Raw genomic sequence first — 24,242 nt, forward strand, 5'->3', positions numbered from 1 at the left:
AACAAGTGTTCTTATGAAGCAGATAGTCTGAATTGTTATTAGGTTTTACAATTTATCATATGACTTTAAAGGAGATATTGTTCAGTCGCTCAGTTGTGTCTGACTCTTTGCGACCCCATGGACTGCAGCATGCCAGGCTTTCCTGTCCATCGCCAACTCCCAGAGCTTGTGCAAACTCATATCCATTGACTCGAGGATGCCATCCACCCATCTCATCTTCTGTCACCCTCTTCTCCTCCTGCCTTACCTCACCAATTATATTTTGCTTAAGATAGTTCTGAAATCAGTTTTTTTCTTATTATTTTCTGGAAGGTGGAGGAAACAGCCAAGTTTCAATGACATTGACACATCATTAACCAAAGTTCATAGCTTATAGTAGAGTTCACTCTTGGTGTTATACATCATGAGTTCAGATAAGTGTATAGTAACACAAATCCATCATTACAACATCATACTAAGCAAATTCACAACCTATTAATCCTGATTTTTAATTTTTTTCAACAGAAATTAACTCACTTTTTTCTCATTATGAAACAATCAATACATGCTCAGTATAAAACATAATTAATGAGGAAAAAAACATCACCCACTATCCAGAAATGGTCATAGTAAAATATTTCAGTGTTTATTTTTCCAGATACTATTTTCCAGTTTGAGTTTTTTATTTTTTCTAATAACACATGCCAGCTCTGCATCTGGAGCACCTGAGCTCTTAGCTCCTGGTCCGCGTTCTATCAAAATGTCTACTGTTCATTAAATTCTGTGCAAGTGCAGTTTAGAAGGTGACCACTATACAACCTCAAATGCATACATGTTAGTCAAAGCATATACCAACTTTGATGCTGAATGGGATGTTTTGAACACTGAAACAGCCATCAGGACTAAAGATGTGGTTGAAGTCAACATCATCAACAATTTGACCATCTACAGCAAAGAACAGAGGCATAATATTACTTTTGCCTGTCAGAGAAGGACCGAAAAGGGACTTGCATCAGCAGTGAAGTCAGACTTGTCCAGCCACCTGGAGAAGGTGATTTGGGGCCTTCTGAAAACACCTGCTCAGTACAAGGATTCCAAGCTCAATGGCTCCTCTATGAAGGGGCTGGTGACTGATGAAAACTCTCAATGAAATCACCTCCTCAAGGACCAACCAGGAGCTGGAGCAAATAAAAAGTCTACAAGGAAATGTACAAGAGCTGCAGCAAATAAACAGTCTACAAGGAAATGTGTAACACTGATCCAGAGAATGACATTATTTCTGATACATTTGGCAACTTCTGCAAGCTGACTGTTGCCCTTGAAAAGGGTAGAAGAGCAGAGGATGGCTCTGTCATTGACTATGAACTGACTGGCCCAAGATAACTGAGATCTCGATAATGCTAGAATGAGGAAGAAAGGAACTGATGTCCCCAAGTAGATCAGCATCAAGTGTCACCTCCAGAAAGTATTTGAAAGGTCCAAGAGCAATAGCCCTTATGATCAAGAAGGAGGTCAAAGGAAAATGCTTTCCTGAATCTGGTCCAATGTATTTAAACAAGAAGCCTCTGTATTTTGCTGACTGACCGTACAACTCCATGAAGGGCAAAGGAATTCATGATAAAGTCCTAATTAGAAACATGGTGTCACTTTTCACTTTCATGCATTGGAGAAGGAAATGGCAACCCACTCCAGTGCTCTTGCCTGGAGAATCCCAGGGACGGGGGAGCCTGGTGGGCTGTCGTCTATGGGGTCGCACAGAGTCGGACACGACTGAAGTGACTTAGCAGCAGCAGCAGCAGCATCGTGCAGTGAAGGAAGGGGACACATTAAAAATTGGGTCTAAATTTAAGGGAAAGTGTGCTGGGGCCCTGTACTACAACATTCAGGAGGACAGCAAGAGTGACTACCAGGAAGTGTTGCTTTGCCTGAGTTGTAGGGGTGATGCCTGACATGTAACAGGTGTCCAGAAGTGGGCCATCTGTGCTTCCAGCTGACAGTTCTACAAAATCAGTTTGCTATTAACGATCCCCTTGTGCCCATCCCCATGAGGATGACATTAGCATTGCCTTTTCCCCCACCCTGCCTAAGCACTCCTAGTTTTCCAAGCAAGTCTCTCCTTTTAGTCAAAGAAATGAACTTTCAAAACAGTCAGAAGTAAAATCTATGATATAAAACACTTTGCTTGCCTCTTTTGCACTGCATGGTAAACAGAAGCAAAACAAAACCCAAATATATTCCAAGTACCTTTCCATGTTAAAATTTATCTGCAACATCATTTTTAAAGGCTGTCCATGTTAAAATTCACCTGCAACACCATTATTATAGAAGTACCATAATAAGAAGCACCTATTTATGTGCCAGACGTATCTTAGACCACTCAATTCTCACAACTCCATGATATAGATATCATTATTGTTCCACTGTCCCCATTTTTTTTTATTGGCTGTACTCTGGGGCTTGTAGGATCTTAGTTCCCTGACCAGGGATTGAACCTATGCCCCCTGCAGAGGAAGCACAGAGTTCTATCCACTGGACTGTCAGGGAATTCCCTATTGTCACCATTTTAAATTTAGAAAACTGAAGGTCAGAGAAATTAAGCAACTTGCCTAGTAATACAGCTAATAATTGCTCGAACTGGGACTCAAACACAGATAAGGAAGGTCATTTATTTAATCTGTTCCCTGTTGCAGGACATTCATACGGTTGCCACATATAAATAATGCTATGATAACAACCTTTAAGCTAATCTTTACATATATTCTTAATGAATTCTTTAGGATAAATTCATAGAGTTGGAATTTCTGGATCACAAGGCTGTTGATACCCATTGCTGAACTACCCTCCAGAAAGCTCATACAAATTCACTTTCCAGCAGTGTTATGAAAATCTTGATTTCCTTGTACTTCTCCAACATTGGATATTACTGCTAATTTTTAAAAAATTGTATGCCCGGATTTCCTTGGTGGTCCAGTGGTTGAGAATCTTCCTTGTAATGCAGGGGGACATGGGTTCAATCCCTGGTTGGAAAACTAAGATCCCACATGCCACTTGGGAGCCTGCATGCCACAATTAGAGAGTCTGTGCATTTTTCCACGGACTGTGATGAGAGATCATGTGTCACAACCTGATGCAACCAAATAAATGTTTTTTTTTTTTTTTAAACTGTATGCCAACTCTTAAGGGATATTATAAAAGTAATCTATTTTCCAAAGCAAGTAGAAAACACTGAGATTTATCCAATAAAGAGTTTTGGATATTCTCTCCCAATGTACCCCAATATTAGCATTAATCATTGAGAAGTTGTGCAGTCACATGCACCAAATCTTAAAAAAAAAAATTAGTTTTACCTTTAAAAAGTTCTCATATTTATTTCCACACACATACATATCTTTAAACAAGCAGAATTTTAACAAGTTTAATTCATGCTACTGATGCTCATATCATCATCATTCAAAATGCCCAGAAAGTTCACAACATAGAAGGTGCAACACTAGGTTTATAAGATTTACAATCTAATTGAAAAGACATGATTACTTGAACTTAAATATATAATACATTCTATGTACAAGATGGTGCTTTATCTAAATGATAAATGATTGCTATTGAATACAAAACAAAAGAAGAGAATTGCACGGTGTGGCAAACTTCTAATTATGAAAGACTTCCTGGAAGTGATTATTTTTAACTGATGTCTAAAGGAGTACACATCAAGGCTATATATTGTCACCCTGCTTATTTAACTTATATGCAGGGTACATTGTGTGAAATGCTAGGCTGGATGAAACACAAGCTAGAATCAAGATTGCCGGGAGAAATGTCAATAACCTCAGATATGCAGATGACACCACCCTTATGGCAGAAAGCAAAGAGGAACTAAAGAGCCTCCTGATGAAAGTGAAAGACGAGAGTGAAAAAGCTGGCTTAAAACTCAACATTCAGAAAACTAAGATCATGGCACCTGGTCCCATCACTTCATGGCAAATAGATGAGGAAGCAAAGGAAACAGTGACAGACCACTTTCTTGGGCTCCAGAATCACTGCAGATGGTGACTGCAGCCATGAAATTAAAAGATGCTTGCTCCTTGGAAGAAAAGTTATGACAAACCTGTGAAGTGAAAGTCGCTCAGTTGTGTCCAACTCTTTGTGACCCCATGAGCTATACAGTCCATGGAATTCTCTAGGCAAAATACTGAAGTGGGTAGCCTTTCCCTTCTCCAGGGGATCTTCCCAATCCAGGGGTTGAACCCGGGTTTCCCACATTGCAGGTGAATTCTTTACCAACTGAGCTATCAGGGAAGCTCATGACAAACCTAGACAGAATATTAAAAAGCAGAGACATTACTTTGCTGACAAAGGTCCATCTAGTTAAAGCTATGGTTTTTCCAGTAGTCATGTATGGATGTGAGAGTTGGACCATGAAGAAAGCTGACTGCTGAAGAATTGATGCTTTTGAACTGTGGTGTTGGAGAAGACTCTTGAGAGTCCCTTGGACTGCAAGGAGATCAAACCAGTCAGTCCTAAAGGAAATCAGTCCTGAATATGCATTGGAAGGACTGATGCTGAAGCTGAAGCTCCAATACTTTGGCCACCTGATGTGAAGAACTGACTCATTTGAAAAGACCCTGATGCTGGGAAAGATTGAAGGCAGGAGGAGAAGGGGACGATAGAGGATGAGATGGTTGGATGGCATCACCAACTCGATGGACATGAGTTTGAGCAAGCTCCAGGGGTTGGTGATGGACAGGGAAGCCTGGTGTGCTGCAGTCCATGGGGTTGCAAAGAGTCAGACACAACTGAGTGACTGAACTGAACTGAAAAGACAGGAAGGAATCGGTTTAGCTTCAGACAAAGGCTCAGAATTTCCTAATGGGAAAAACTTTATCCGGGAAATCCTGAGAAGATTGCCTGACTGAAATTGATGACATCAATAAGGATACAGTGTGAAATGTCTGTGGAAGGTAGGGTTTGAAACTGAGCTGAGCTAGATAATTATAAGCCACAATAAAACTTTTAAATTGAACAAAATATGGATCAAATATTGGACTTGGTTGGTCTTTTAGTAATAACTTGGAAAATTAATTGTAGAAAAGGCATTTAGAAGAGAATTCTCCCAAAGGTTAAGTACTATAGGTGGTATATGCAAGGGAGTTGCTTCAGGTAATTTTTCTATATGAAACTAAGTTTTAAAATAGAAATAGTTTCCTGAGATGTCAATAAACGTCACTGGTATCTTTCGTGTATTAATAAATTTCCCATTGTGTCATTCTCTCACACTTTAGGGGAAAAAAGTCCTTGGGAGGAAGCAAGAGTACCGGCACCAGGAATGGTGTCACAGGGCAGGGAGGGTAGGAGTGGGAGCAGGGGCCTGGGAGGGTGCTAGGTGAAGCTGATTCCCAAGTGTTCTCTCTAGTGAAGGAATTAAGATAGGAGGAAACATCATGCTTAGTTCCATTTAAGAGAAACCACAGAAAACTAATATTGTAAAGACATTAAATTTTAAAAATGCTTAACTTTCCTAGGTTTGCTAATTTTAACCTATTTCTTACTACAGTTACTAGAGATAAAGCACTTAGAAAATTCTGAACAAGGGTTATATGCTGTTTATGAATGCCTCTGCCTAGTTCCCCAAACAATTTAAAATGGGTTATGCAGACATTGAACATGAACTAAATGTAGGCTAGAAGGACAGAGCATAAAGCAGGATAAGGAATGTATTACACACTCACTATCACGTGGGCCATAAATTAGATTTAGAGTTCGTAGTTGCCAATGTGTAAAGCAAAACCAAATCAGGTAAACAAACACTGGTAGCCATAAGGTAGCCATAAAATTAAAACAAATTGCTCAAGTAAAGTCCAACTGTTCCCGACAGGAAGATGAAAAACTTTTCCTGCTTTTGCTGGAGTAGAGGGAGGTGGAGATGGAGAAGACAGAGCTGCACCAAGTTTAACAGAGTTTCCAGGAAGAGAATTCCTAGTGGAGGAGTTGGAAACAGGCATGCCAACCTCAGAGGTTTCAGGGGATACAGCAAAGGGGTAACTCGGGGGAAGACATAGTCTCCATAAGCAGAAGAGGACCTCCATTACTGCTCATCAGAAGTGGGGCTTCCCTGGTGGTCCAGTGTTTAAGACTCCATGCTCCCATCGCAGGGGGCAAAGGTCTGATCCCTGATCAGGGAACTAAGATCCTGCGTGCTGTGTAGTGCGGCCAAGAAAATAAAAAGTGGGGTGGGGTGGAGTGATTTCCTGACAGTGGTGAAGAAAAATTTGAGCTTAATTCAGAAAATAATTGTGAGATAGCATATTTTTACAAGGTTTGTACATATACATCTCTATTTGTGTGTTAAATGGCACCCATAATTCTTTATAGCTCAGGGCTTCCCTTATAGCTCAGTTAGAAAAGAATCTGCCTGCAATGCAGGAGACCTGGGTTTGATTCCTGGGTTGGGAAGATCCCCTGCAGAAGGAAACAGCAACCGAATCCAATATTCTTGCCTGGAGAATCCCATGGACAGGGGAGCCTGGCAGGCCACAGTACATGGGGTCGCAAGAGTCAGACATGACTTAGCGACTAGAGAGAGAGAGATGATTATAAATGTCCTCAATCACCACATTTTTTTCTAAAACACTGTTCTGCCTACATTTTAATACATTAAAATCAGTGCCAGTTAAATTTTTTTAACTGTGGTAAAATATACATAAAATTGGGTGTTAGTTCTAAAAGGTCTTGTAAGTCTTCATAGAACCGTTAAACTTCAGCTTCTTCAGCATTACTGTTTGCGGCATAGACTTGGATTACTGTGATATTGAATGGTTTGCCTTGGAAACAAACAGAGATCATTCTGTCATTTTTGAGATTGCATCCAAGTACTGCATTTCGGACTCTTTTGTTGACCACGATGGCTACTCCATTTCTTCTAAGGGATTCCTGCCCACAGTAGTAGATATAGTGGTCATCTGAGTTAAATTCACCCATTCCAGTCCATTTTAGTTTGCTGATTCCTAGAATGTCAATGTTCACTCTTGCCATCTCCTGTTTGACCACTTCCAATTTGCCTTGATTCATGGACCTAACATTCCAGGTTCCTATGCAATATTGCTCTTTACAGCATTGGACCTTGCTTCTATCACCAGTCACATCCTTTTCATTATAGGGGACTGGAATGCAAAAGTAGGAAGTCAAGAAACACCTGGAGTAACAGGCAAATTTGGCCTTGGTATACAGAATGAAGCAGGGCAAAGGCTAATAGAGTTCTGCCAAGAGAACGCACTGGTCATAGCAAACACCCTCTTCCAACAACACAAGAGAAGACTCTACACATGGACATCACCAGATGGTCAACACTGAAATCGGATTGATTATATTCTTTGCAGCTGAAGATGGAGAAGCTCTATACCGCCAGCAAAATCAAGACCAGAAACTGACTGTGGCTCAGATCATGAACTCCTTATTGCCAAATTCAGACTGAAATTGAAGAAAGTGGGGAAAACCACTAGACCATTCAGGTATGACCTAAATCAAATCCCTTATGATTATAAAGTGGAAGTGAGAAATAGATTTAAGGGACTAGATCTGATAGACAGAGTGCCTGATGAACTATGGTCAGAGGTTCATGACATTGTACAGGAGACAGGGATCAAGACCATCCCCATGGAAAAGAAACGCAAAAAAGCAAAATGGCTGTCTGAGGAGGCCTTACAAATAGCTGTGAAAAGAAGAGGAGCGAAAAGCAAAGGAAAAAAGGAAAGATATAAGCATCTGAATGCAGAGTTCCAAAGAATAGCAAGGAGAGATAAGAAAGCCTTCTTCAGCAATCAGTGCAAAGAAATAGAGGAAAACAACAGAATGGGAAAGACTAGAGATCTCTTCAAGAAAATTAGCGATACCAAGGGAATATTTCATGCAAAGATGGTCTCAATAAAGGAAATAAATGGTAGGGACCTAACAGAAGCAGAAGATATTAAGAAGAGGTGGTAAGAATACACAGAAGAACTATACAAAAAAGAGCTTCACAACCCAGATATTCACCATGGTATGATCACTCACCTAGAGCCAGACATCCTGGAATGTGAAGTCAAGTGGACCTTAGGAAGCATCACTATGAACAAAGCTAGTGGAGGTGATGGAATTCCAGTTGAGCTATTTCAAATCCTGAAAGATGATGCTGTGAAAGTGCTGCACTCAATATGCCAGCAAATTTGGAAAACTCAGCAGTGGCCACAGGACTGGAAAAGGTCAGTTTTCATTCCAATCCCAAAGAAAGGCAATGACAAAGAATGCTCAAACTACTGCACAATTGCACTCATCTCACACTCTAGTAAAGTGATGCTCAAAATTCTGCAAGCCAGGCTTCAACAGCACGTGAACCATGAACTTCCAGATGTTTAAGCCGGTTTTAGAAAAGGCAGAGGAACCAGAGATCAAATTGCCAACATCCACTGGATCGTCGAAAAAAGCAAGAGAGTTCTAGAAAAACATCTATTTCTGCTTTATTGACTATGCCAAAGCCTTTGACTGTGTGGACCACAATAAACTGTGGAAAATTCTTCAAGAGATGGGAATACCAGACCACCTGACCTGCCTCTTGAGAAACCTATATGCAGGTGAGGAAGCAACAGTTAGAACTGGACATGGAACAACAGACTGGTTCCAAATCGGAAAAGGAGCACATCAAGGCTGTATATTGTCACCCTCCTTATTTAACTTATATGCAGAGTACATCATGAGAAACGCTGGGCTGGATGAAGCACAAGCTAGAATCAAGATTGCTGGGAGAAAATATCAATAACCTCAGATATGCAGATGACACCACCCTTATGGCAGAAAGCAAAGAAGAACTAAAGAGCCTCTTGGTGAAAGTGAAAGAGGAGAGTGAAAAAGTTGGCTTAAAGCTCAACATTCAGAAAACTAAGATCATGGCATCTGGTCTCATCACTTCATGGCCGATAGATGCGGAAACAGTGGAAACAGTGTCAGACTTTATTTTTTTGGGCTCCAAAATCACTGCAGATGGTGATTGCAGCCATGAAATTAAAAGATGCTTACTCCTTGGAAGGAAAGTTATGACCAACCTAGATAGCATATTAAAAAGCAGAGATATGTCTGTCTAGTCAAGGCTATGGTTTTTCCAGTGGTCATGTATGGATGTGAGAGTTAGACTGTGAAGAAAGCTGAGCGCTGAAGAATTGATGCTTTTGAACTGTGATGTTGGAGAAGACTCTTGAGAGTCCTTTGGACTGCAAGGAGATCCAACCAGTCCATCCTAAAGGAGATCAGTCCTGGGTGTTCACTGGAAGGACTGATGCTGAAGCTGAAACTCCAATACTGTGGCCATCTCATGCAAAGAGTTGACTCATTGGAAAAGACTCTGATGCTGGGAGGGATTGGGGGCAGGAGGAGAAGCAGACGATAGAGGATGCGATGGCTTGATGGCATCACCGACTCGATGGACATGAGTTTGAATGAACTCCGGGTGTTGGTGATGGACAGGGAGGCCTGATGTGCTGTGATTCATGGGGTGGCAAAGAGTTGGACACGACTGAGCAACTGAACTGAACTGAACTGATACATAAAATTTACCATCTTACATTTACCATTTTTTAATTGTACAGTTCAGTACAATTAGTACTGTTAAATAAGTACATTTGTGTTGCTATGTAACCAATCTCTAGAATCCTTTTCATCTAGCAAACATGAAACTCTATAGACCCATGAAAGAACACCGCCCTCAAGCCCCTGGCAAACACTACTCCGATCTCTGTCTCTGGGAATTTGAATACTCTAGATTCCTGCAGCGCCAAATTTAGGGACAGTCTAGTATGAGACATGATCCTTAAACTTAAGTTTCATGCATTCAGTAACACTTTTTAAATACAGTTGACCCTTGAACAACATGGGTTTGAACTGCACACATCGATTTATACATGGATTGTTTTTTTTTTTTTTCCAATAAATATACAGCTGGCCCTGAGGGTTCCCACTCGTGGGCTCAAACAACCACAGATTGTAAACAATACACAACCTGTGGCTGGTTAGATCTGAGGATTCAAAGCCTTGGATATGGAGGGCAGGCTATGGGACTGGAATATACTCAGATTTTGGTATCATCTGCATCATGGAATCAATCCCCCATGGATATACCAAGGTACCAAGGGACAATTATATTTTCAAAACAATATTTGTATCAAGAATGATTTTTCTATTTTGCAATGTGATATATTAGCTAGAAATGAAAACATCTCTATTGTTGATGCTCTGTGAAAAACATTCAAATAGTATAGAAATACATAAGGCAGAAGTAAAAATTTTCCCACAATTCCATGCTCCAGAGATTACTAATAATAGATTGATATATATCCTTCTTGACATCTGTAAATATATAGATCATGTTATACATGTGATTCTGAACCCTGGGTTTAATTACTAGGTACAAAGGTGAGTGAGGCTGCTCAGGATGGTAGAGGGGAAAGATGGAAGAAACCTGGGCCTCTGATGACATCACTGAGCCACTGAAGTAACTAACCCTGGAACCTCCTTTAACAAACTTCTTGTTATTTGATATAATAAAGGTCCCTTATTGTTTAAGTCACTTCTAGTTGAATTTTGTTGCTTTTGCCCAAAACATTCTAATTATCATTTCATTCTCCTAGATAATTCAGCCTATCTATAGTGAAGGCAGATATATATCTCCATAAATTTCATAATGAGGTAGTACTTGGAACAAAATAAAAGCATATGCATAATGCTGTTGCTGCTAAGTTGCTTCAGTCGTGTCTGACTCTGTGCGACCCCATACATGGCAGCCCACCAGGCTCCATCATCCCTGGGATTCTCCAGGCAAGAACACTGGAGTGGGTTGCCATTTCCTTCTCCAATGCATGAAAGTGAAAAGTGAAAGTGAAGTCGCTCAGTCGTGTCCGACCTTCGCGACCCCATGGACTGCAGCCTACCAGGCTCCTCCATCCATGGGATTTTCTAGGCAAGAGTACTGGAGTGGGTTGCCACTGCCTTCTCCTATAATGCTGTTACAGCAAGCTAAACCAATAAACCTTGAAATTCTCATCATCAAATAAGGTAAAATGACTTCAGTTCTGCCAAACCTAATCCATTGTATAAGATGGTTTATTTTAAATATGCATGATATTAAGCTGAACCTTATGGGAATTAAGAGCCTAGAAATCCTAAGGAAAATTATGCATTTAAAAAATGCCAGGTACCTAGTTTCTCTACATAGGTACTATTACTAGTAAAAAACATATTTAATGAGCATTTAGCAGTATTCTTGCCTTTAGAATTCCATGGATAGAGGAGCCTGGTGAGCTACAGTCCATGGTGTGGCAAAGAGTTGGACAACTTTCACTTTTGGTAGGTATCATTGCTGTGCCAAGTGTTTTACACTGATTGACATAATCACAACAAACTTATGAGGCATAAGCTATTACATTCCCATTTTACAGATGAGGAAATTAAGGTGCAGAAGGGATAATCTGTCCTCAGATAATCAAGTTCATATGTATAGTGCCATTTATAGGTCCTTGCCTCTCAGTCATATTTTAACCCAATCCATTCTGGCTTCTTCTACCCTTTTTTCCAATGAACTTTCTTTCAAATTAAAGTTCATGATAAGCTCTATTTTGGTAACTCAAAGGACACATTTCAGTCTTTATAATGTTTAACCACTTTTATTCTCTGTGGTTTTTCATGGTACTACTCTCTCCTGAGTCTCCTCCCATCTCTCTGACCATTCCATCATAGTCTTATTTGGTGGAGCCTTTTCTGAGATTGTCAAGAAAGCAAGAGAGTTCCAGAAAAACATCTATTTCTGCTTTATTGACTATGCCAAAACCTTTGAGTGTGGATGACAACAAACTGTGGAAAATTCTTGAAGAGATGGGAATACCAGACCACCTGACCTGCCTCTTGAGAAACCTGTATGCAGGTCAGGAAGCAACAGTTAGAATGGGACATGGAACAACAGACTGATTCCAAATCAGGAAAGAAGTATGTCAAGGCTGTATATTGTCATCCTGCTTATTTAAATTATATGCAGAGTACATCATGAGAAACGCTGGGCTGGATGAAGCACAAGCTAGAATCAAGATTGCTGGGAGAAAATATCAATAACCTTGGATATGCAGATGACACCACCCTTATGGGCAGAAAGCAAAGAAGAACTAAAGAGCCTCTTGGTGAAAGTGAAAGAGGAGAGTGAAAAAAAGTTGGCTTAAAGCTCAACATTCAGAAAACTAAGATCATGGCATCTGGTCCCATCACTTCATGGCAGATAGATGGGGAAACAGTGGAAACAGTGTCAGACTTTATTTTTTGGGGCTCCAAAATCACTGCAGATGGTGATTGCAGCCATGAAATTAAAAGACGCTTACTCCTTGGAAGGAAAGTTATGACCAACCTAGACAGCATTTTAAAAAGGAGAGACATTCATTTGCCAACAAAGGTCCGTCTAGTCAAGGCTATGGTTTTTCCAGTAGTCATGTATGGATGTAAGAGTTGGACTATAAAGAAAGCTGAGTGCTGAAAAATTGATGCTTATGAAATGTGGTGATGGAGAAGACTCTTGAGAGTCCCTTGAACTGCAAAGAGATCTAACCAGTCCATCCTAAAGGAAATCAGTCCTGAATATTCATTGGAAGGACTGATGCTGAAGCTGAAACTCCAATACTTTGGCCGTCTGATGCAAAGAACTGACTCATTGGAAAAGACCCTGATGCTGGGAAAGATTGAAGGTGGGAGGAGAAGGGGACGACAGAAGAAGAGGTAGTTGGATGGTATCACTGACTCAACGGACATGAGTTTGAGTGAACTCCAGGAGTTGGTGATGAACAGGGAGGCCTGGCGTGCTGTGATTCATGGGGTCACAAAGAATCAGACTGAGCAACTGAACTGAACTGAACTGAACTTTCTGAGATTGATTTTTAAAGCTTTTTCCTATTCCTCTTCTTCTCTTATACTCTCTCCATAGGTCATTTCATTCATTCCCATAGCTTCAAATAATGATCTATTAATGATCCTAAATGTATCTCTAACCCAGATCTCTATCCCAAGTTTCAAACTTGTATATATAACATCTCCACTTGAAAATATCAGAGAACCTCAAACTTAACAAGGTCAAAACTAAACTCATCTTCCCTTTTAAATCTACCCTTCTGCCAATGTTCCCTTTCTCCGTGGTACCACTATCCCATCAGTTGCCCAAGTCAGAGAGCTGGTAATCATCTTTGCCTCCATGGTGTTCCATTCTCCATCAAATCTATCACCAACTGATCCTACTTTTCCAATATCTCATGGATCTTCGCACTGCCACCACATTTGTCCAAGTTACTATCAGCTGTTTGCCAGAGTTACTACAGTTGCCCATCTGATCTTCTTACATCTACTTTTGTCCTCTTCCAATCTACTTGCTACCCTGAAGCCAAGGTAATCTTTTAGAAGTGCAAATTTGATCACAAACTTAGATTTGTCTGTGATTTGGTCAATCACAGACAGAATTCTTCAATGAGTTTCCATTGAAAATAGGATAAAGTGGAAAAGTCTTTCCTCTTTTTGGCTGTACTGCATGGCTTGTGGGACCTTAGTTTCCCTAACCAGGGTTTGATTTCAGGCCCTGGCAGTGAAATCCTAACCACTGGACTGCTAGGCAATTCCCAAAGTGCAAAATCTTTAAAAATGACTTTTAAGGCCCTACAAGATTTTTGGAGAAGGAAATGGCAAACCACTCCAGTATTCTTGCCTGGAGAATCCCATGGACAGAGGAGCCTGGTGGGCTACAGTCCATGGGGTCGCAAAGAAGTCAGACACGACTGAGTGACCTCACTGTAACAAGATTTTTCACAAGTTTACATCTCCAATGTCATTTCTCACCATTTCATCTTTACTTTCACTCTAGCTAGAATGGATAGAGGAAGAAAGATTTGTTTAATGAACAGTTCTAATTTTCCCCCAACATACTATTATTGCATTTGTGGTAATAATGTTGAATATCATTTTATAAAGAGGAAAGTGCTCAGTTTTAAGATTAGAAAGCAATATTTTAAAATAGAATCTAAGCTATAGCATTTCATTAAAAAGTTCTATAGCTTTCATCATATTAAATCATATAAGAGAAATATATGAATAATTGTATATCAACAAAGCAGATAATCTAAACGAAATGGACAAATTTCTAAAAACACACAAATTACCAAACTAACTCAGGAGGAAATATAAAATCTCAACAGACCTGTTAACAAGTAAAGAGAGAGGCTCTGTTTCCAAAACCTCCCAACAAAAAAAAAGTCTACAGCCAGATGGCTTCACTGGTGAAATCTATCAAACATTTAAAGAATCAACACCAATCTTAATAAAACTCTGCCAAAAATATAAGAGAAGGAACATTCCCTAACACATTCTATAATATCAGCATTACCCCAATACCAAAGTCAGCAAAGATACTACAAGAAAACTATGGACCAATATCCTTTATGACTATAAGTGGAAAAATTCTGAACAAAATAATAGCAAACCAAATCCCATAGTACATTAAAAGGATTATACAGCAAGACTAAGTGGGAATTCAAAGGTGGTTCAACAAAAGAAAACCAAAGTAGTAAATCATATTAACAGAATGGAGAGGAAAAAAAACATAATCATCTGAATAGATGCAGAAAAAGCCTCTGAAACAATTCAACAGCCTTTGATGATTAAAAAAAAAAAAAAAAAGACTCAGCAAGCAGGAATAGAAAGGAATTTCCCTAACATGAAAAAGGGCATTTACCCAAACCTTCAGCTAATATCATACTCAATAATGAAAGACTGAAAGCTTTCCACTTATGATCAGGAATAAGACAAGGATGTGTGCTTTTTGAGACAAGAGAGAGGTGGTGGTTGAATAACTGTGAATTCACCAAATGCCCCCGAATTGTTTAAAATAACTATGTGCTATATGAATTTCACCTCAACAAAATGATTCCTAGAGTGAAACATTTATTCACTTTGGCTTACTGACATACAAGCATATTTCCTACGTTTACAGGATAATTAGTAGGTGAGTTATCATTTAGAGATGGCATTATAACACCATGAAAAACAAACTATATTTTCAATTCAAGGTATATATGAGATAAAATCAAGCTATAAGCCTGAAAATTACCCTTAGGAGAACTTGCAAATTTCCCCCTCAAAATCAGATTGTTCTTTTAAAAACTGGAAGCCAGATGGTTTTATATATAAAAACAAACCTCAATGTTAAATCCACGTGGGATTTAAAAGTTCATTCTCCTGCAGCTGCAGCAGCTGCACCAATCATAACTGCAGTCAGTGTGATTATTTTTCCTTCACTAATGTTTAGAACAATGTTTCTCAAAGTGGAAACTTGTTTACAAATGCAAATTCTCAGGCCCCACCCCAAAACTCCTGAATCATAAACTCTGGGGTTGAGGGCCAGTAAAGTGGTCATGTATGGATGTGAGAGTTGGACTGTGAAGAAGGCTGAGCGCCGAATAATTGATGCCTTTGAAGTGGTGTTGGAGAAGACTCTTGAGAGTCCCTTGGACTGCAAGGAGATCCAACCAGTCCATTCTGAAGGAGGTCAGCCCTGGGATTTCTTTGGAAGGAATGATGCTGAAGCTGAAACTCCAGTACTTTGGCCCCCTCATGTGAAGAGTTGACTCATTGGAAAAGACTCTGATGCTGGGAGGGATTGGGGGCAAGAGGAGAAGGGGACGACAGAGGATGAGATGGCTGGATGGCATCACTGACTCGATGGACATGAGTCTGAGTGAACTCCGGGAGTTGGTGATGGACAGGGAGGCCTGGCATGCTGCGATTCATGGGGTCGCAAAGAGTCGGACATGACTGAGCGACTGATCTGATCTGATCTGAATCTGTTCTAACAAGCCTTCCAGATTCACACTCAAGTTTGAGAACCACTGGTCAACAACAATAGCACACATCTATAAGCATTTTCTTACCAGACTGTGTTGTGTCATACATGTTGCACTGTTTCTTCGAGTTGTTATTGAATCAGATTGTAACAATTGTGAATTATCACTAAGAAGAAAAGGAAAACATTTGTCATGTAAAATTCATTACAAAATTTTTTTTTAAGAAATAAGATTTCAAATCCTTAAACAACATTGCCATTGATGTAAACATCTTCATGGAAACAGCTGTGCAGCTGTAGAAAACAAAACATGCATGTGTGCGCGCGCACACACACACACACACACATCCTTAGTTGACTGAACCTAAACAAGTGTCCATGTAAAGTAGGGAATTCTCAAGCATGCCATTTTATCTCTAATCATGCTACCAAGAATAAGTATAAATTATTGTGGCCTTAGAGACACATCATTTTCTATGTAAACCTGTAACCAATTTAAATTTGTGATTGAAGCTATTATGTTCTAGCTGCAATTTCCTCTGGACTCCCAAACTTTCACATAATGAGAGGGATAGCCACTAGCAGGGTCAATAGAACTAAGCTTTTCAGATATGTCTCATTTGGCCTACCCAGTGTTAAAAATGTTTTTAATTAGCTGTGCAAACTTGGAACAACTATGGAGATTTCACATAAAGAACTCAGACTCCAGGTTTCTGGCTTCTATTGAAATTTTGCCACACTGAGTCACAGTCCCCCATGGCAACAATGAACTGAGCTGAGCAACCACTGCCTGCTGAAGATGTTCCTAGTTTCCTCAGCTTTGAAAGTGCCTACTTAGCCAGCCTTGTGGAGAAGGCACTGGCGACCCACTCTAGTACTCTTGCCTGGAAACTCTCACGGACGGAGGAGCCTGGTAGGCTGCAGTCCCTGGGGTCGTGAAGAGTCAGATGCGACTGAGCGACTTCACTTTCACTTTTCACTTTCATGCATTGGAGAAGAAATGGCAACCCACTCCAGTGTTTTTGCCTGGAGAATCCCAGGGACAGGGGAGCCTGGTGGGCTGCCGTCTGTGGGGTCACACACAGTCGGACACGACTGAGCCAACTTAGCAGCATCAGCAGCCAGCCTTGACCTGATTTGAGCTTGGGACCCTGAAGAAATCTTTCCCTATTTATGTTTTCGTTTTGTTATAACTTTAGAAATATTTTTATTTTATATTGGACTCTAGTTGGTTTACAATGTGTTTCAGATATACAGCAAAGTGATTCAGTTATACATACATATATATCTTTTTTCAAATTCTTTTTTCATTTAGGTTATTACAGAATATTGATGAGAGTTCCCTGTGCTATACAGGAAGTCCTTGTTGGTTGCCTAGTTTAAATATAGTAGAGTATGTTGTTATAACTTTTTTTATTTTGAAACTGAGACTCACAAGAAATTGCAAAAAGAATATAGAGTGTTCTTGTGTACCTTTCATCCAGGTTTCCCTAATGATAATAAACTATCTTTAACATGTTCTTTTCTACCCCCTATATCCAATTAAGTGCCAGTTCTTTTAGGTTTCACCCATGATTTTTCATGTCCATCATGCTTTCCAGGTTCCTTGCTAAAAAACCAATTCAAAGCATTCTTACTTTTCCACCGACTCTGTAATAGTCTAATTGGTCAGCTCACCTCTGTTCTTTTCCTACTGCAATCAGCTTGCTCTCCTGCTCACAACTTTCAGTGATTCTCTTCATTGCCTTCTGAATTCAGTTACATTCTTTACTATAACTTTTGAGCTTCCTTGGTGGCTCAGACGGTTAAGAATCCGCCTGTAATATGGGAGACCTGGGTTCAATCCCCGGGTTGGGAAGATCCCCTGGAGGAAGGCATGGCAACCCACTCCAGTATTCTTGCCTGGAGAATCCCCATTGATAGATGGAGCCTGGCGGGCTACAGCCTATAAGGTCGCAAAGAGTCGGACATGACTGAGCAACTAGGCACACACACTATAACTTTCAAAGCCCTCCACAATTTAGCTCCACAGACTTTCGGATTTCATAGACTAGGAAAATTTCAAAACAAAATCTTGGCATAAACATGCAGTTGCATTTTCTCTTGCCAAGTAAGGTCATTAAAAAAAAATCTCATCAACTACCATCATTTCATTTATAAAAGGGCATTTTGTTATTTAAAAAAAAAAAAAAAAGCAGGACTGACAGTACAGGACTGAGTAAAATACAGTAATGCCCAGGAAAGTATGCTTTATATAACTTTTTAAAGCCATCGATTAGGTACAATGTCACCTGGGATCAGCACTAGTCAGTAGGTAAACATTTGGGAGCCAGTGATCTGGGCAGAGTTGACCAGCATTCTGGAATACACCTGTACTTTCCTACTTCCAAGCCTATTCTTGAAACGCTGTTCAGTTACCTGGCCACCTTTCTTCCAGTCTGCTTCCTATCGATCTGTTTGTTAGGACCCGTCTTCAGTGCCATCTATCCAAGAAGCTTCCCTGTATTCCTCACCAATCCTGCTGTCATTTCTAACTCCCTTCTTTTAATTACCCTAGGACTTACTTTCTCTTCTAAGCATAGATCTTATTCGACCATACATTTAAGTCTTCTCAGTATTCATTTTCCCTATTAAAAGCTTATTGAGCCTTGAGATACATCTTTGCAGTGCAGTAATTTGCATATAATAGGCAGTAACAATATTTATGAGAGGATATGTGTATATGTGTATTTTTACTTTCTTTCCCAGTCATTTTCCCCTACAAGAATAGGAATATATTTTAGCAGTTACTACTAGGAAGAAGGCAATGGCAACCCACTCCAGTACTCTTGCCTGGAAAATCCATGGACAGAGAAGCCTGGTAGGCTACAGTCCATGGGGTCACAAAGAGTCGGACACGACTGAGTGACTTCACTTTCACTGGGTTAGGTTCTACATGAAGATCTTGTCTACTCTTCTCAACAACCTGGTAGTCTTAATAATGAACAGATCATGGAGCCTCAGAGAGGCCAAGTAATTTAAGGCCTCTAGAAGGTGGAAAAATCTGGGTTCAAATTCAGGCCCATTGGATTCCAAAGCATGGGTCTTCCATTCCACCACCCAGATACCTCTACCAGCCACCTTTGTGGAAAACCCTAGTTCTCTGTCAGGCTGAAAGTGGTGTTAACTCAGCAAAGGTAAAGGTAAGGTAACTAGGAAGTTGGAGGGTCACTAATGGGTTGCATATTTCCACTGTCTTTTGCATGTGGGAGGTAATTCTTTTTTAAAAAAATTTTATTGGAATATAGTTGATTTATAATGTGTTAGTTTCAGGTGTACAGCAAGGTGAATCATTTATGCATATACATGTATATACTCTATTTTAGATTCTTTTCCCATATAGGCATTACAGAGTATTGAGTAGAGTTCTCTGTGCTATACATTAAGTCCTTATTGGTTATCTATTTTGTATATAGTAGTGTGTATATAATGGCAACCCACTCCAGTGTTCTTGCCTGGAGAATCCCAGGGATGGGGGAGCCTGGTGGGCTGCCGTCTGTGGGGTCACACAGAGTTGGACATGACTGAAGCGACTTAGCAGCAGCAGCAGCAGTATGTATATGTCAACCCCAAACTTCCAACTTATCCCTTCCCTCTGCTGGGATAATTCTTAAAGCTAACAATTACACTCTTCCCTAAATTTTTGTCTGCCAATTTTATTTAATAAGACTATAACTGAAAAGTGAAAAAGCTGGCTTAAAACTGAACATTCAAAAAAATAAGATGCAACATTCAAGTGGCATCTGGTCCCATTACTTCATGGCAAAGAGAAGGGGGAAAGTGGAAGCACTGACAGATTTTCTCTTCTTGGGCTCCAAAATCACTGTGGATGGTGACTACAGCCATGAAATTAGAAGATGCTTGCTTCTTGGAAGGAAGGCTATGACAAACCTAGACAGTACAATAAAAAGCAAATACATCACTTTCCCAACAAAGGTCCATCTAGTCAAAGCTATGGTCTTTCCAATAGTCACATATGGATGTGAGACCTGGACCATAAAGAAGCTGCTGCTGCTGCTAAGTTGCTTCAGTCGTGTCCGACTCTGTGCGACCCCATAGACAGCAGCCCACCAGGCCGAGTGTCAAAGAATTGATGCTTTCTAACTGTGGTGTTGGAGAAGACTCTTGAGAATTCCTTGGACAGTAAGGAGATCAAACCAGTCAATCCTAAGAGAAATCAACCCTGAATACTCATTGGAAGGACTGATGCTGAAGCTGAAGCTCCAATACTTTGGCTACCTGATGCAAAGAGATGATTCATTTGAAAAGACCGTGATGCTGGGAAGGATTGAAGGCAAAAGGAGAAGATGGCAGCAGAGGATGAGATGGTTGGATAGCATCACCAATTCAATGGACACTAACTTGAGCAAACTCTGGGAGATAGTGAGGGTCAGGAAGGCCTGGTATGCAATATACTGAGATAATGTTTAAATGATCAGTAAGCAGCTCTGTCTAAACTGCACTATATTTACACCAGTTACATCCCTAAAGCAATAACTCTTCATGACCATTATTCTTCTTCCAGGTTTGTATTAATACAAGCTTATTAAACCAGTGTGCTTGTGCTCAGTCGCTTTAGCCATGTCCATCTCTTCTCGACCCCATGGACTGTAACCCACTGGCTTCTCTGTCCATGGGATTCTCCAGGCAAGAATACTGGAGTGGGTTGCCATGCCCTCCTCCAGGGGATCTAGATGGTTGATAAAGTCTGTAAAGGGCCAGACAGTAAATATTTTGGGCTTTGTGACCCATACAATCTTTGCTGCAATTAGTCAACTCTGCCACTGTAGTACGAAAGTGACCCAGAGATAGTAAGTGAACAAGGGGGTGTGGCTATGTTACAATAAAACTTTATTTGCAAAACCAATCAGTTTGGCCCCCAGGCAATAGCTTGTCTTTCAAACAGAATTGAGGCACTAACAGTTTAAATGCAGGGTCAGACTAGCGGTATTTAAAGAGGGAAGGCACTAGCAGAAATCCAAGAACTTAATCTCTAATAAGGGCCTAATAAGGGCCAGAGAAGTAGAAGAAAAAAATACCTTTAAATAAAATCACTGATACCAGTAGTGAAGTCAGCCACTTCAAGGGGCTAAAGATAGAATCAAGAGGTTCAAAACTTTGACATTGATATTTTTATTAATATAAGATGAATACAAAACTATACAGGAACTTAAGAAATAGTGATGTTTGTATTAAAGAGTTGACATTTACACAACAAATTCTGCAAATGCTGGTGCAAGGGAGACCGAGAGTCTTTATACATAGGAAACATCAAGCAAAATTGGAAAACTGCTTCAAAGAAGTGCAAAAATATTTAGTGAGCTGTGAAAGAGGGAAGGCAATGAGTATGAGAGGCCAAGTAAAAGAAAGTGCAGTGAGCAGTGGACATACTCCACCGAAAAGAATCTGCAAGAAAAAGAATGCAACTAAGTCTCCGTGTAATTCTGCTCTAAATTTTTCTTGTTGATTAAATGCTAAGCTTGTCACAACAGCACAAAATATGCCCTCAGATCACTTGGACAAGTTCCTTGACCTCAGGCATGTCACCTATCATTCCTATGCTACTTCTTCTTGATAGACAAGAGTCCCTGGACTTGGTCTTTTTTTGGGGTTAATTCCTACTAGAGAAATATGCAACTGCCCTTCACCTTTCTGTACAAAAATTCATGTCCAGCATCAGGATCTTAAGCTATGGAGTTCTACACTGTAACCATGTTCTAATATAATAAACATTTCCAATCTTTTGCAGAACAAAGCAAAGTATGAAGGGATAACTGTGATCACTCTGTTTCCAGGACTTTGAGGATTGGGAAAAGGGACCTGGTCAGCTGCCCCCCAACCCCCACCCCAGCACTTAATATATTAAATAGGATCCACATGTTCCTGCAAATATATATCCTCCATCATCTACATATTTGTGACTTGTTTCTTCATTTCACAGAGCTTTTCAATAAAATGAACATTCTCAAGTATTTTCTTCTACTAGCAGAGTGCACCCATAACAATTCATTTATTCACACAACAGGATTTAGAGTAGAATCCTGAATTTATAGCATGTTTTTCTCAGTACAACATGCAGAGCTGTCTCCACCCCTTATTTTTCTATCTGCCTATTTTAAAAGGTAATGTATTATTTTCAGGTCACTCTTAGTTTGCGTTTCATTTTGTTAGAACATATTCTCCCTTAACTCAAAAGACCAGAAAGCTGCATTTATTTAATTAATCAGCTTAGATATTGATTGAAGTTAAGTGAAGTGAAGTCGCTCAGTTGTGTCCGACTCTTTGCGACCCTGTGGACTGCAGCCTACCAGGCTGCTCTGTCCATGGGATTCTCCAGGCAAGAATACTGGAGTGGGTTGCCATTTCCTCCTCCAGGGGATCTTTCCAACCCAGGGATCGAACCCGGGTCTCCCACACTGCAGGCAGATGATTTACCCTCTGAGCCAGTGGACAAAGCACTAGCTTAGGAGTCTGGAGCCACAGCTTCCTAGTACTGATAGATTACTGCCTATGACATCTTGGAGATCGACAGGCCTGTTAGCCCATACATTAAACAAAGAGGGTAGATCTGGTCTCCTGAGTTCTCATCTAACAGTTGTGAATTACAGCTATCAAGTAGGATGATGCCAGCAAAAGGTGAGGTGCAAACTTAATAAAATGTATGCAGTGAATGCATTTTTCAGACATTTTTACAACATTGAGAAAAACTTACGATACTGGGATGTGAAATCCAAGATCTCACTTTAAAATTCTATTTTAAGAAATAAGGTTGAGTCAGGCCAGATCTTTGGATATATGCAGGAAATACAGTTAACCATCAGTTAATCTTTTAAACCTTTTTTCATCATCAGATCTCTAGAGTCTTTTTAGATATTTCCTCCCTCCTTATTAGCTCCTCTTGGAGAATTCCCACACAATTTTAATAGCACAAATATACTGCATATCTGTCTATGGGCCATATACACATATATCTGTTTTATGCATATGAGAAAAAAACTTTCACCTGCCAAGAACTAAGTAGGGCCAATGTAGGTCACTGAAAATACAAAATTAGGAGATCAATTTTCTGTGATAGCTAAACTTTTTGTTCAAATAAAAACTAGGTGTAAAAAAGGCCCAAGCTTATTTACTTGACAACCATTCCCACTCTGAGTGTGCTAAGGTGAAGGTCAGAGGTGACAAAGCAGACTAGAGAATGACAAAAATTACAGTCATTACAGATCTGGAGGCAAGGGTGGGGAGTACACAATTTCTTCAATGGTGTGGGTAAGAGATGGGGTGAAGTTAGAGAAAGTCGTGCTCCACACCAAATAGTTGCTGCTTTAGGGTCCTGGATCTTGATGAACTGTCAGAAGAGGATGTCAGGTTTCATTTGCGCCCTTGCCCTCCAGCCAGCCCGTCCCCCTTCCCCCACCCCCAGGCTGAGAGTGGGATCTTCGGGTCACCAGGAGCAAGGGAGATACCTGCAGAAACTCGATGAGTCAAGAAGTGGGAATGCTATTGTAAGTCACTTTCTTGCAACTCTTGCCACCCTTTCCCGCCCCCGCAGGCCTCCTCCAGTATCTCAATCCTGCTCACCCAAGGCCACTGATCAAAGGGGCGCTGCTGGATCGCCTCAAAGTGTTATCTTCTGTAGTGGTTGAACTCGGCAGCACCTCCAAATGTAGCTCCATTTTCTCCCGTGCTCTGTCCGTGCAGAAGCTTAGTTTGGAGCTCTCTGGTTTTTCTGGCTCCCGTTCACATAAGAACAAGTCAGCTAAGTGAGGAGATGATGTAGGGAGAGAGGAAAAAGAGGAAAAATAAAAGAGAGAAGGAAGTTCTTAGACAAGTGCGTGCTCACTTTTGCAGCCCTACCATCCCTAACACCAGTGGGCACAAAGTGGGACAGGACTGGCTCCGACCCTCCTAACTCCAAGCTCGGGGCACCTAACACTGAGATCTTCCACCTCCAAGCCTGTAATGAACATGAGGAATTTATCATAATCCGTGAATGCTCCTTTATTTCCCTCAGCCAAGGAAACCCGGGTAAGCCTTTCCGGTCAAAACAAAAACCACAACCCACTGCCTTGCAGAATCATTTGGGCACTGCGCTTCTGCGCATGCGTCCTGGGTCCGGCCCGCTGACGCACGTCTACTACGTAAGCAACGAACATTATTACAGGCGCCTGTGTCCGCCGTGATGTGGGCGCACGCGCAGTGAAGGAGCCTTTTTTCGCAAGCCAGGCAGTCTCTTCTCTGTCCTTAGTGCGGATTCACCTTGGTTGTTCCTCCTCTCTTCCCGTGTTAACCCTAGCATGGTTTCCTTAAGCATTATTTAGGAAAGAAAGGATGGAAATAAGGTGTATGA

At 40.5% G+C, this 24,242-nt stretch overlaps 1 protein-coding gene and 1 pseudogene across 3 annotated transcripts in view; one reads left to right on the forward strand and one right to left on the reverse strand.

The window, feature by feature from the left end:
* LOC106701654 (PABIR family member 1-like) overlaps positions 1-23,956 on the reverse strand; it is a 64,052-nt gene extending 40,096 nt beyond the window's left edge. For all 3 annotated transcript variants that reach the window (XM_070365858.1, XM_070365859.1, XM_070365857.1), the window contains exons 1-2: positions 23,474-23,956; positions 15,945-16,023 (exon numbers count right to left, since the gene is read on the reverse strand). In XM_070365858.1, the coding sequence (XP_070221959.1) occupies positions 15,945-16,023; positions 23,474-23,568 (174 nt within the window). In that variant the 5' untranslated portion in view covers positions 23,569-23,956. The remainder of the gene's footprint in view (positions 1-15,944; positions 16,024-23,473) is intronic.
* On the forward strand, positions 740-1,928 carry LOC102279722 (annexin A2 pseudogene; annotated as a pseudogene).
* Positions 23,957-24,242: the final 286 nt, after the last annotated feature.

Source organism: Bos mutus, chromosome X (assembly GCF_027580195.1).
Source record: "Bos mutus isolate GX-2022 chromosome X, NWIPB_WYAK_1.1, whole genome shotgun sequence".
NCBI lineage: Eukaryota > Metazoa > Chordata > Mammalia > Artiodactyla > Bovidae > Bos > Bos mutus.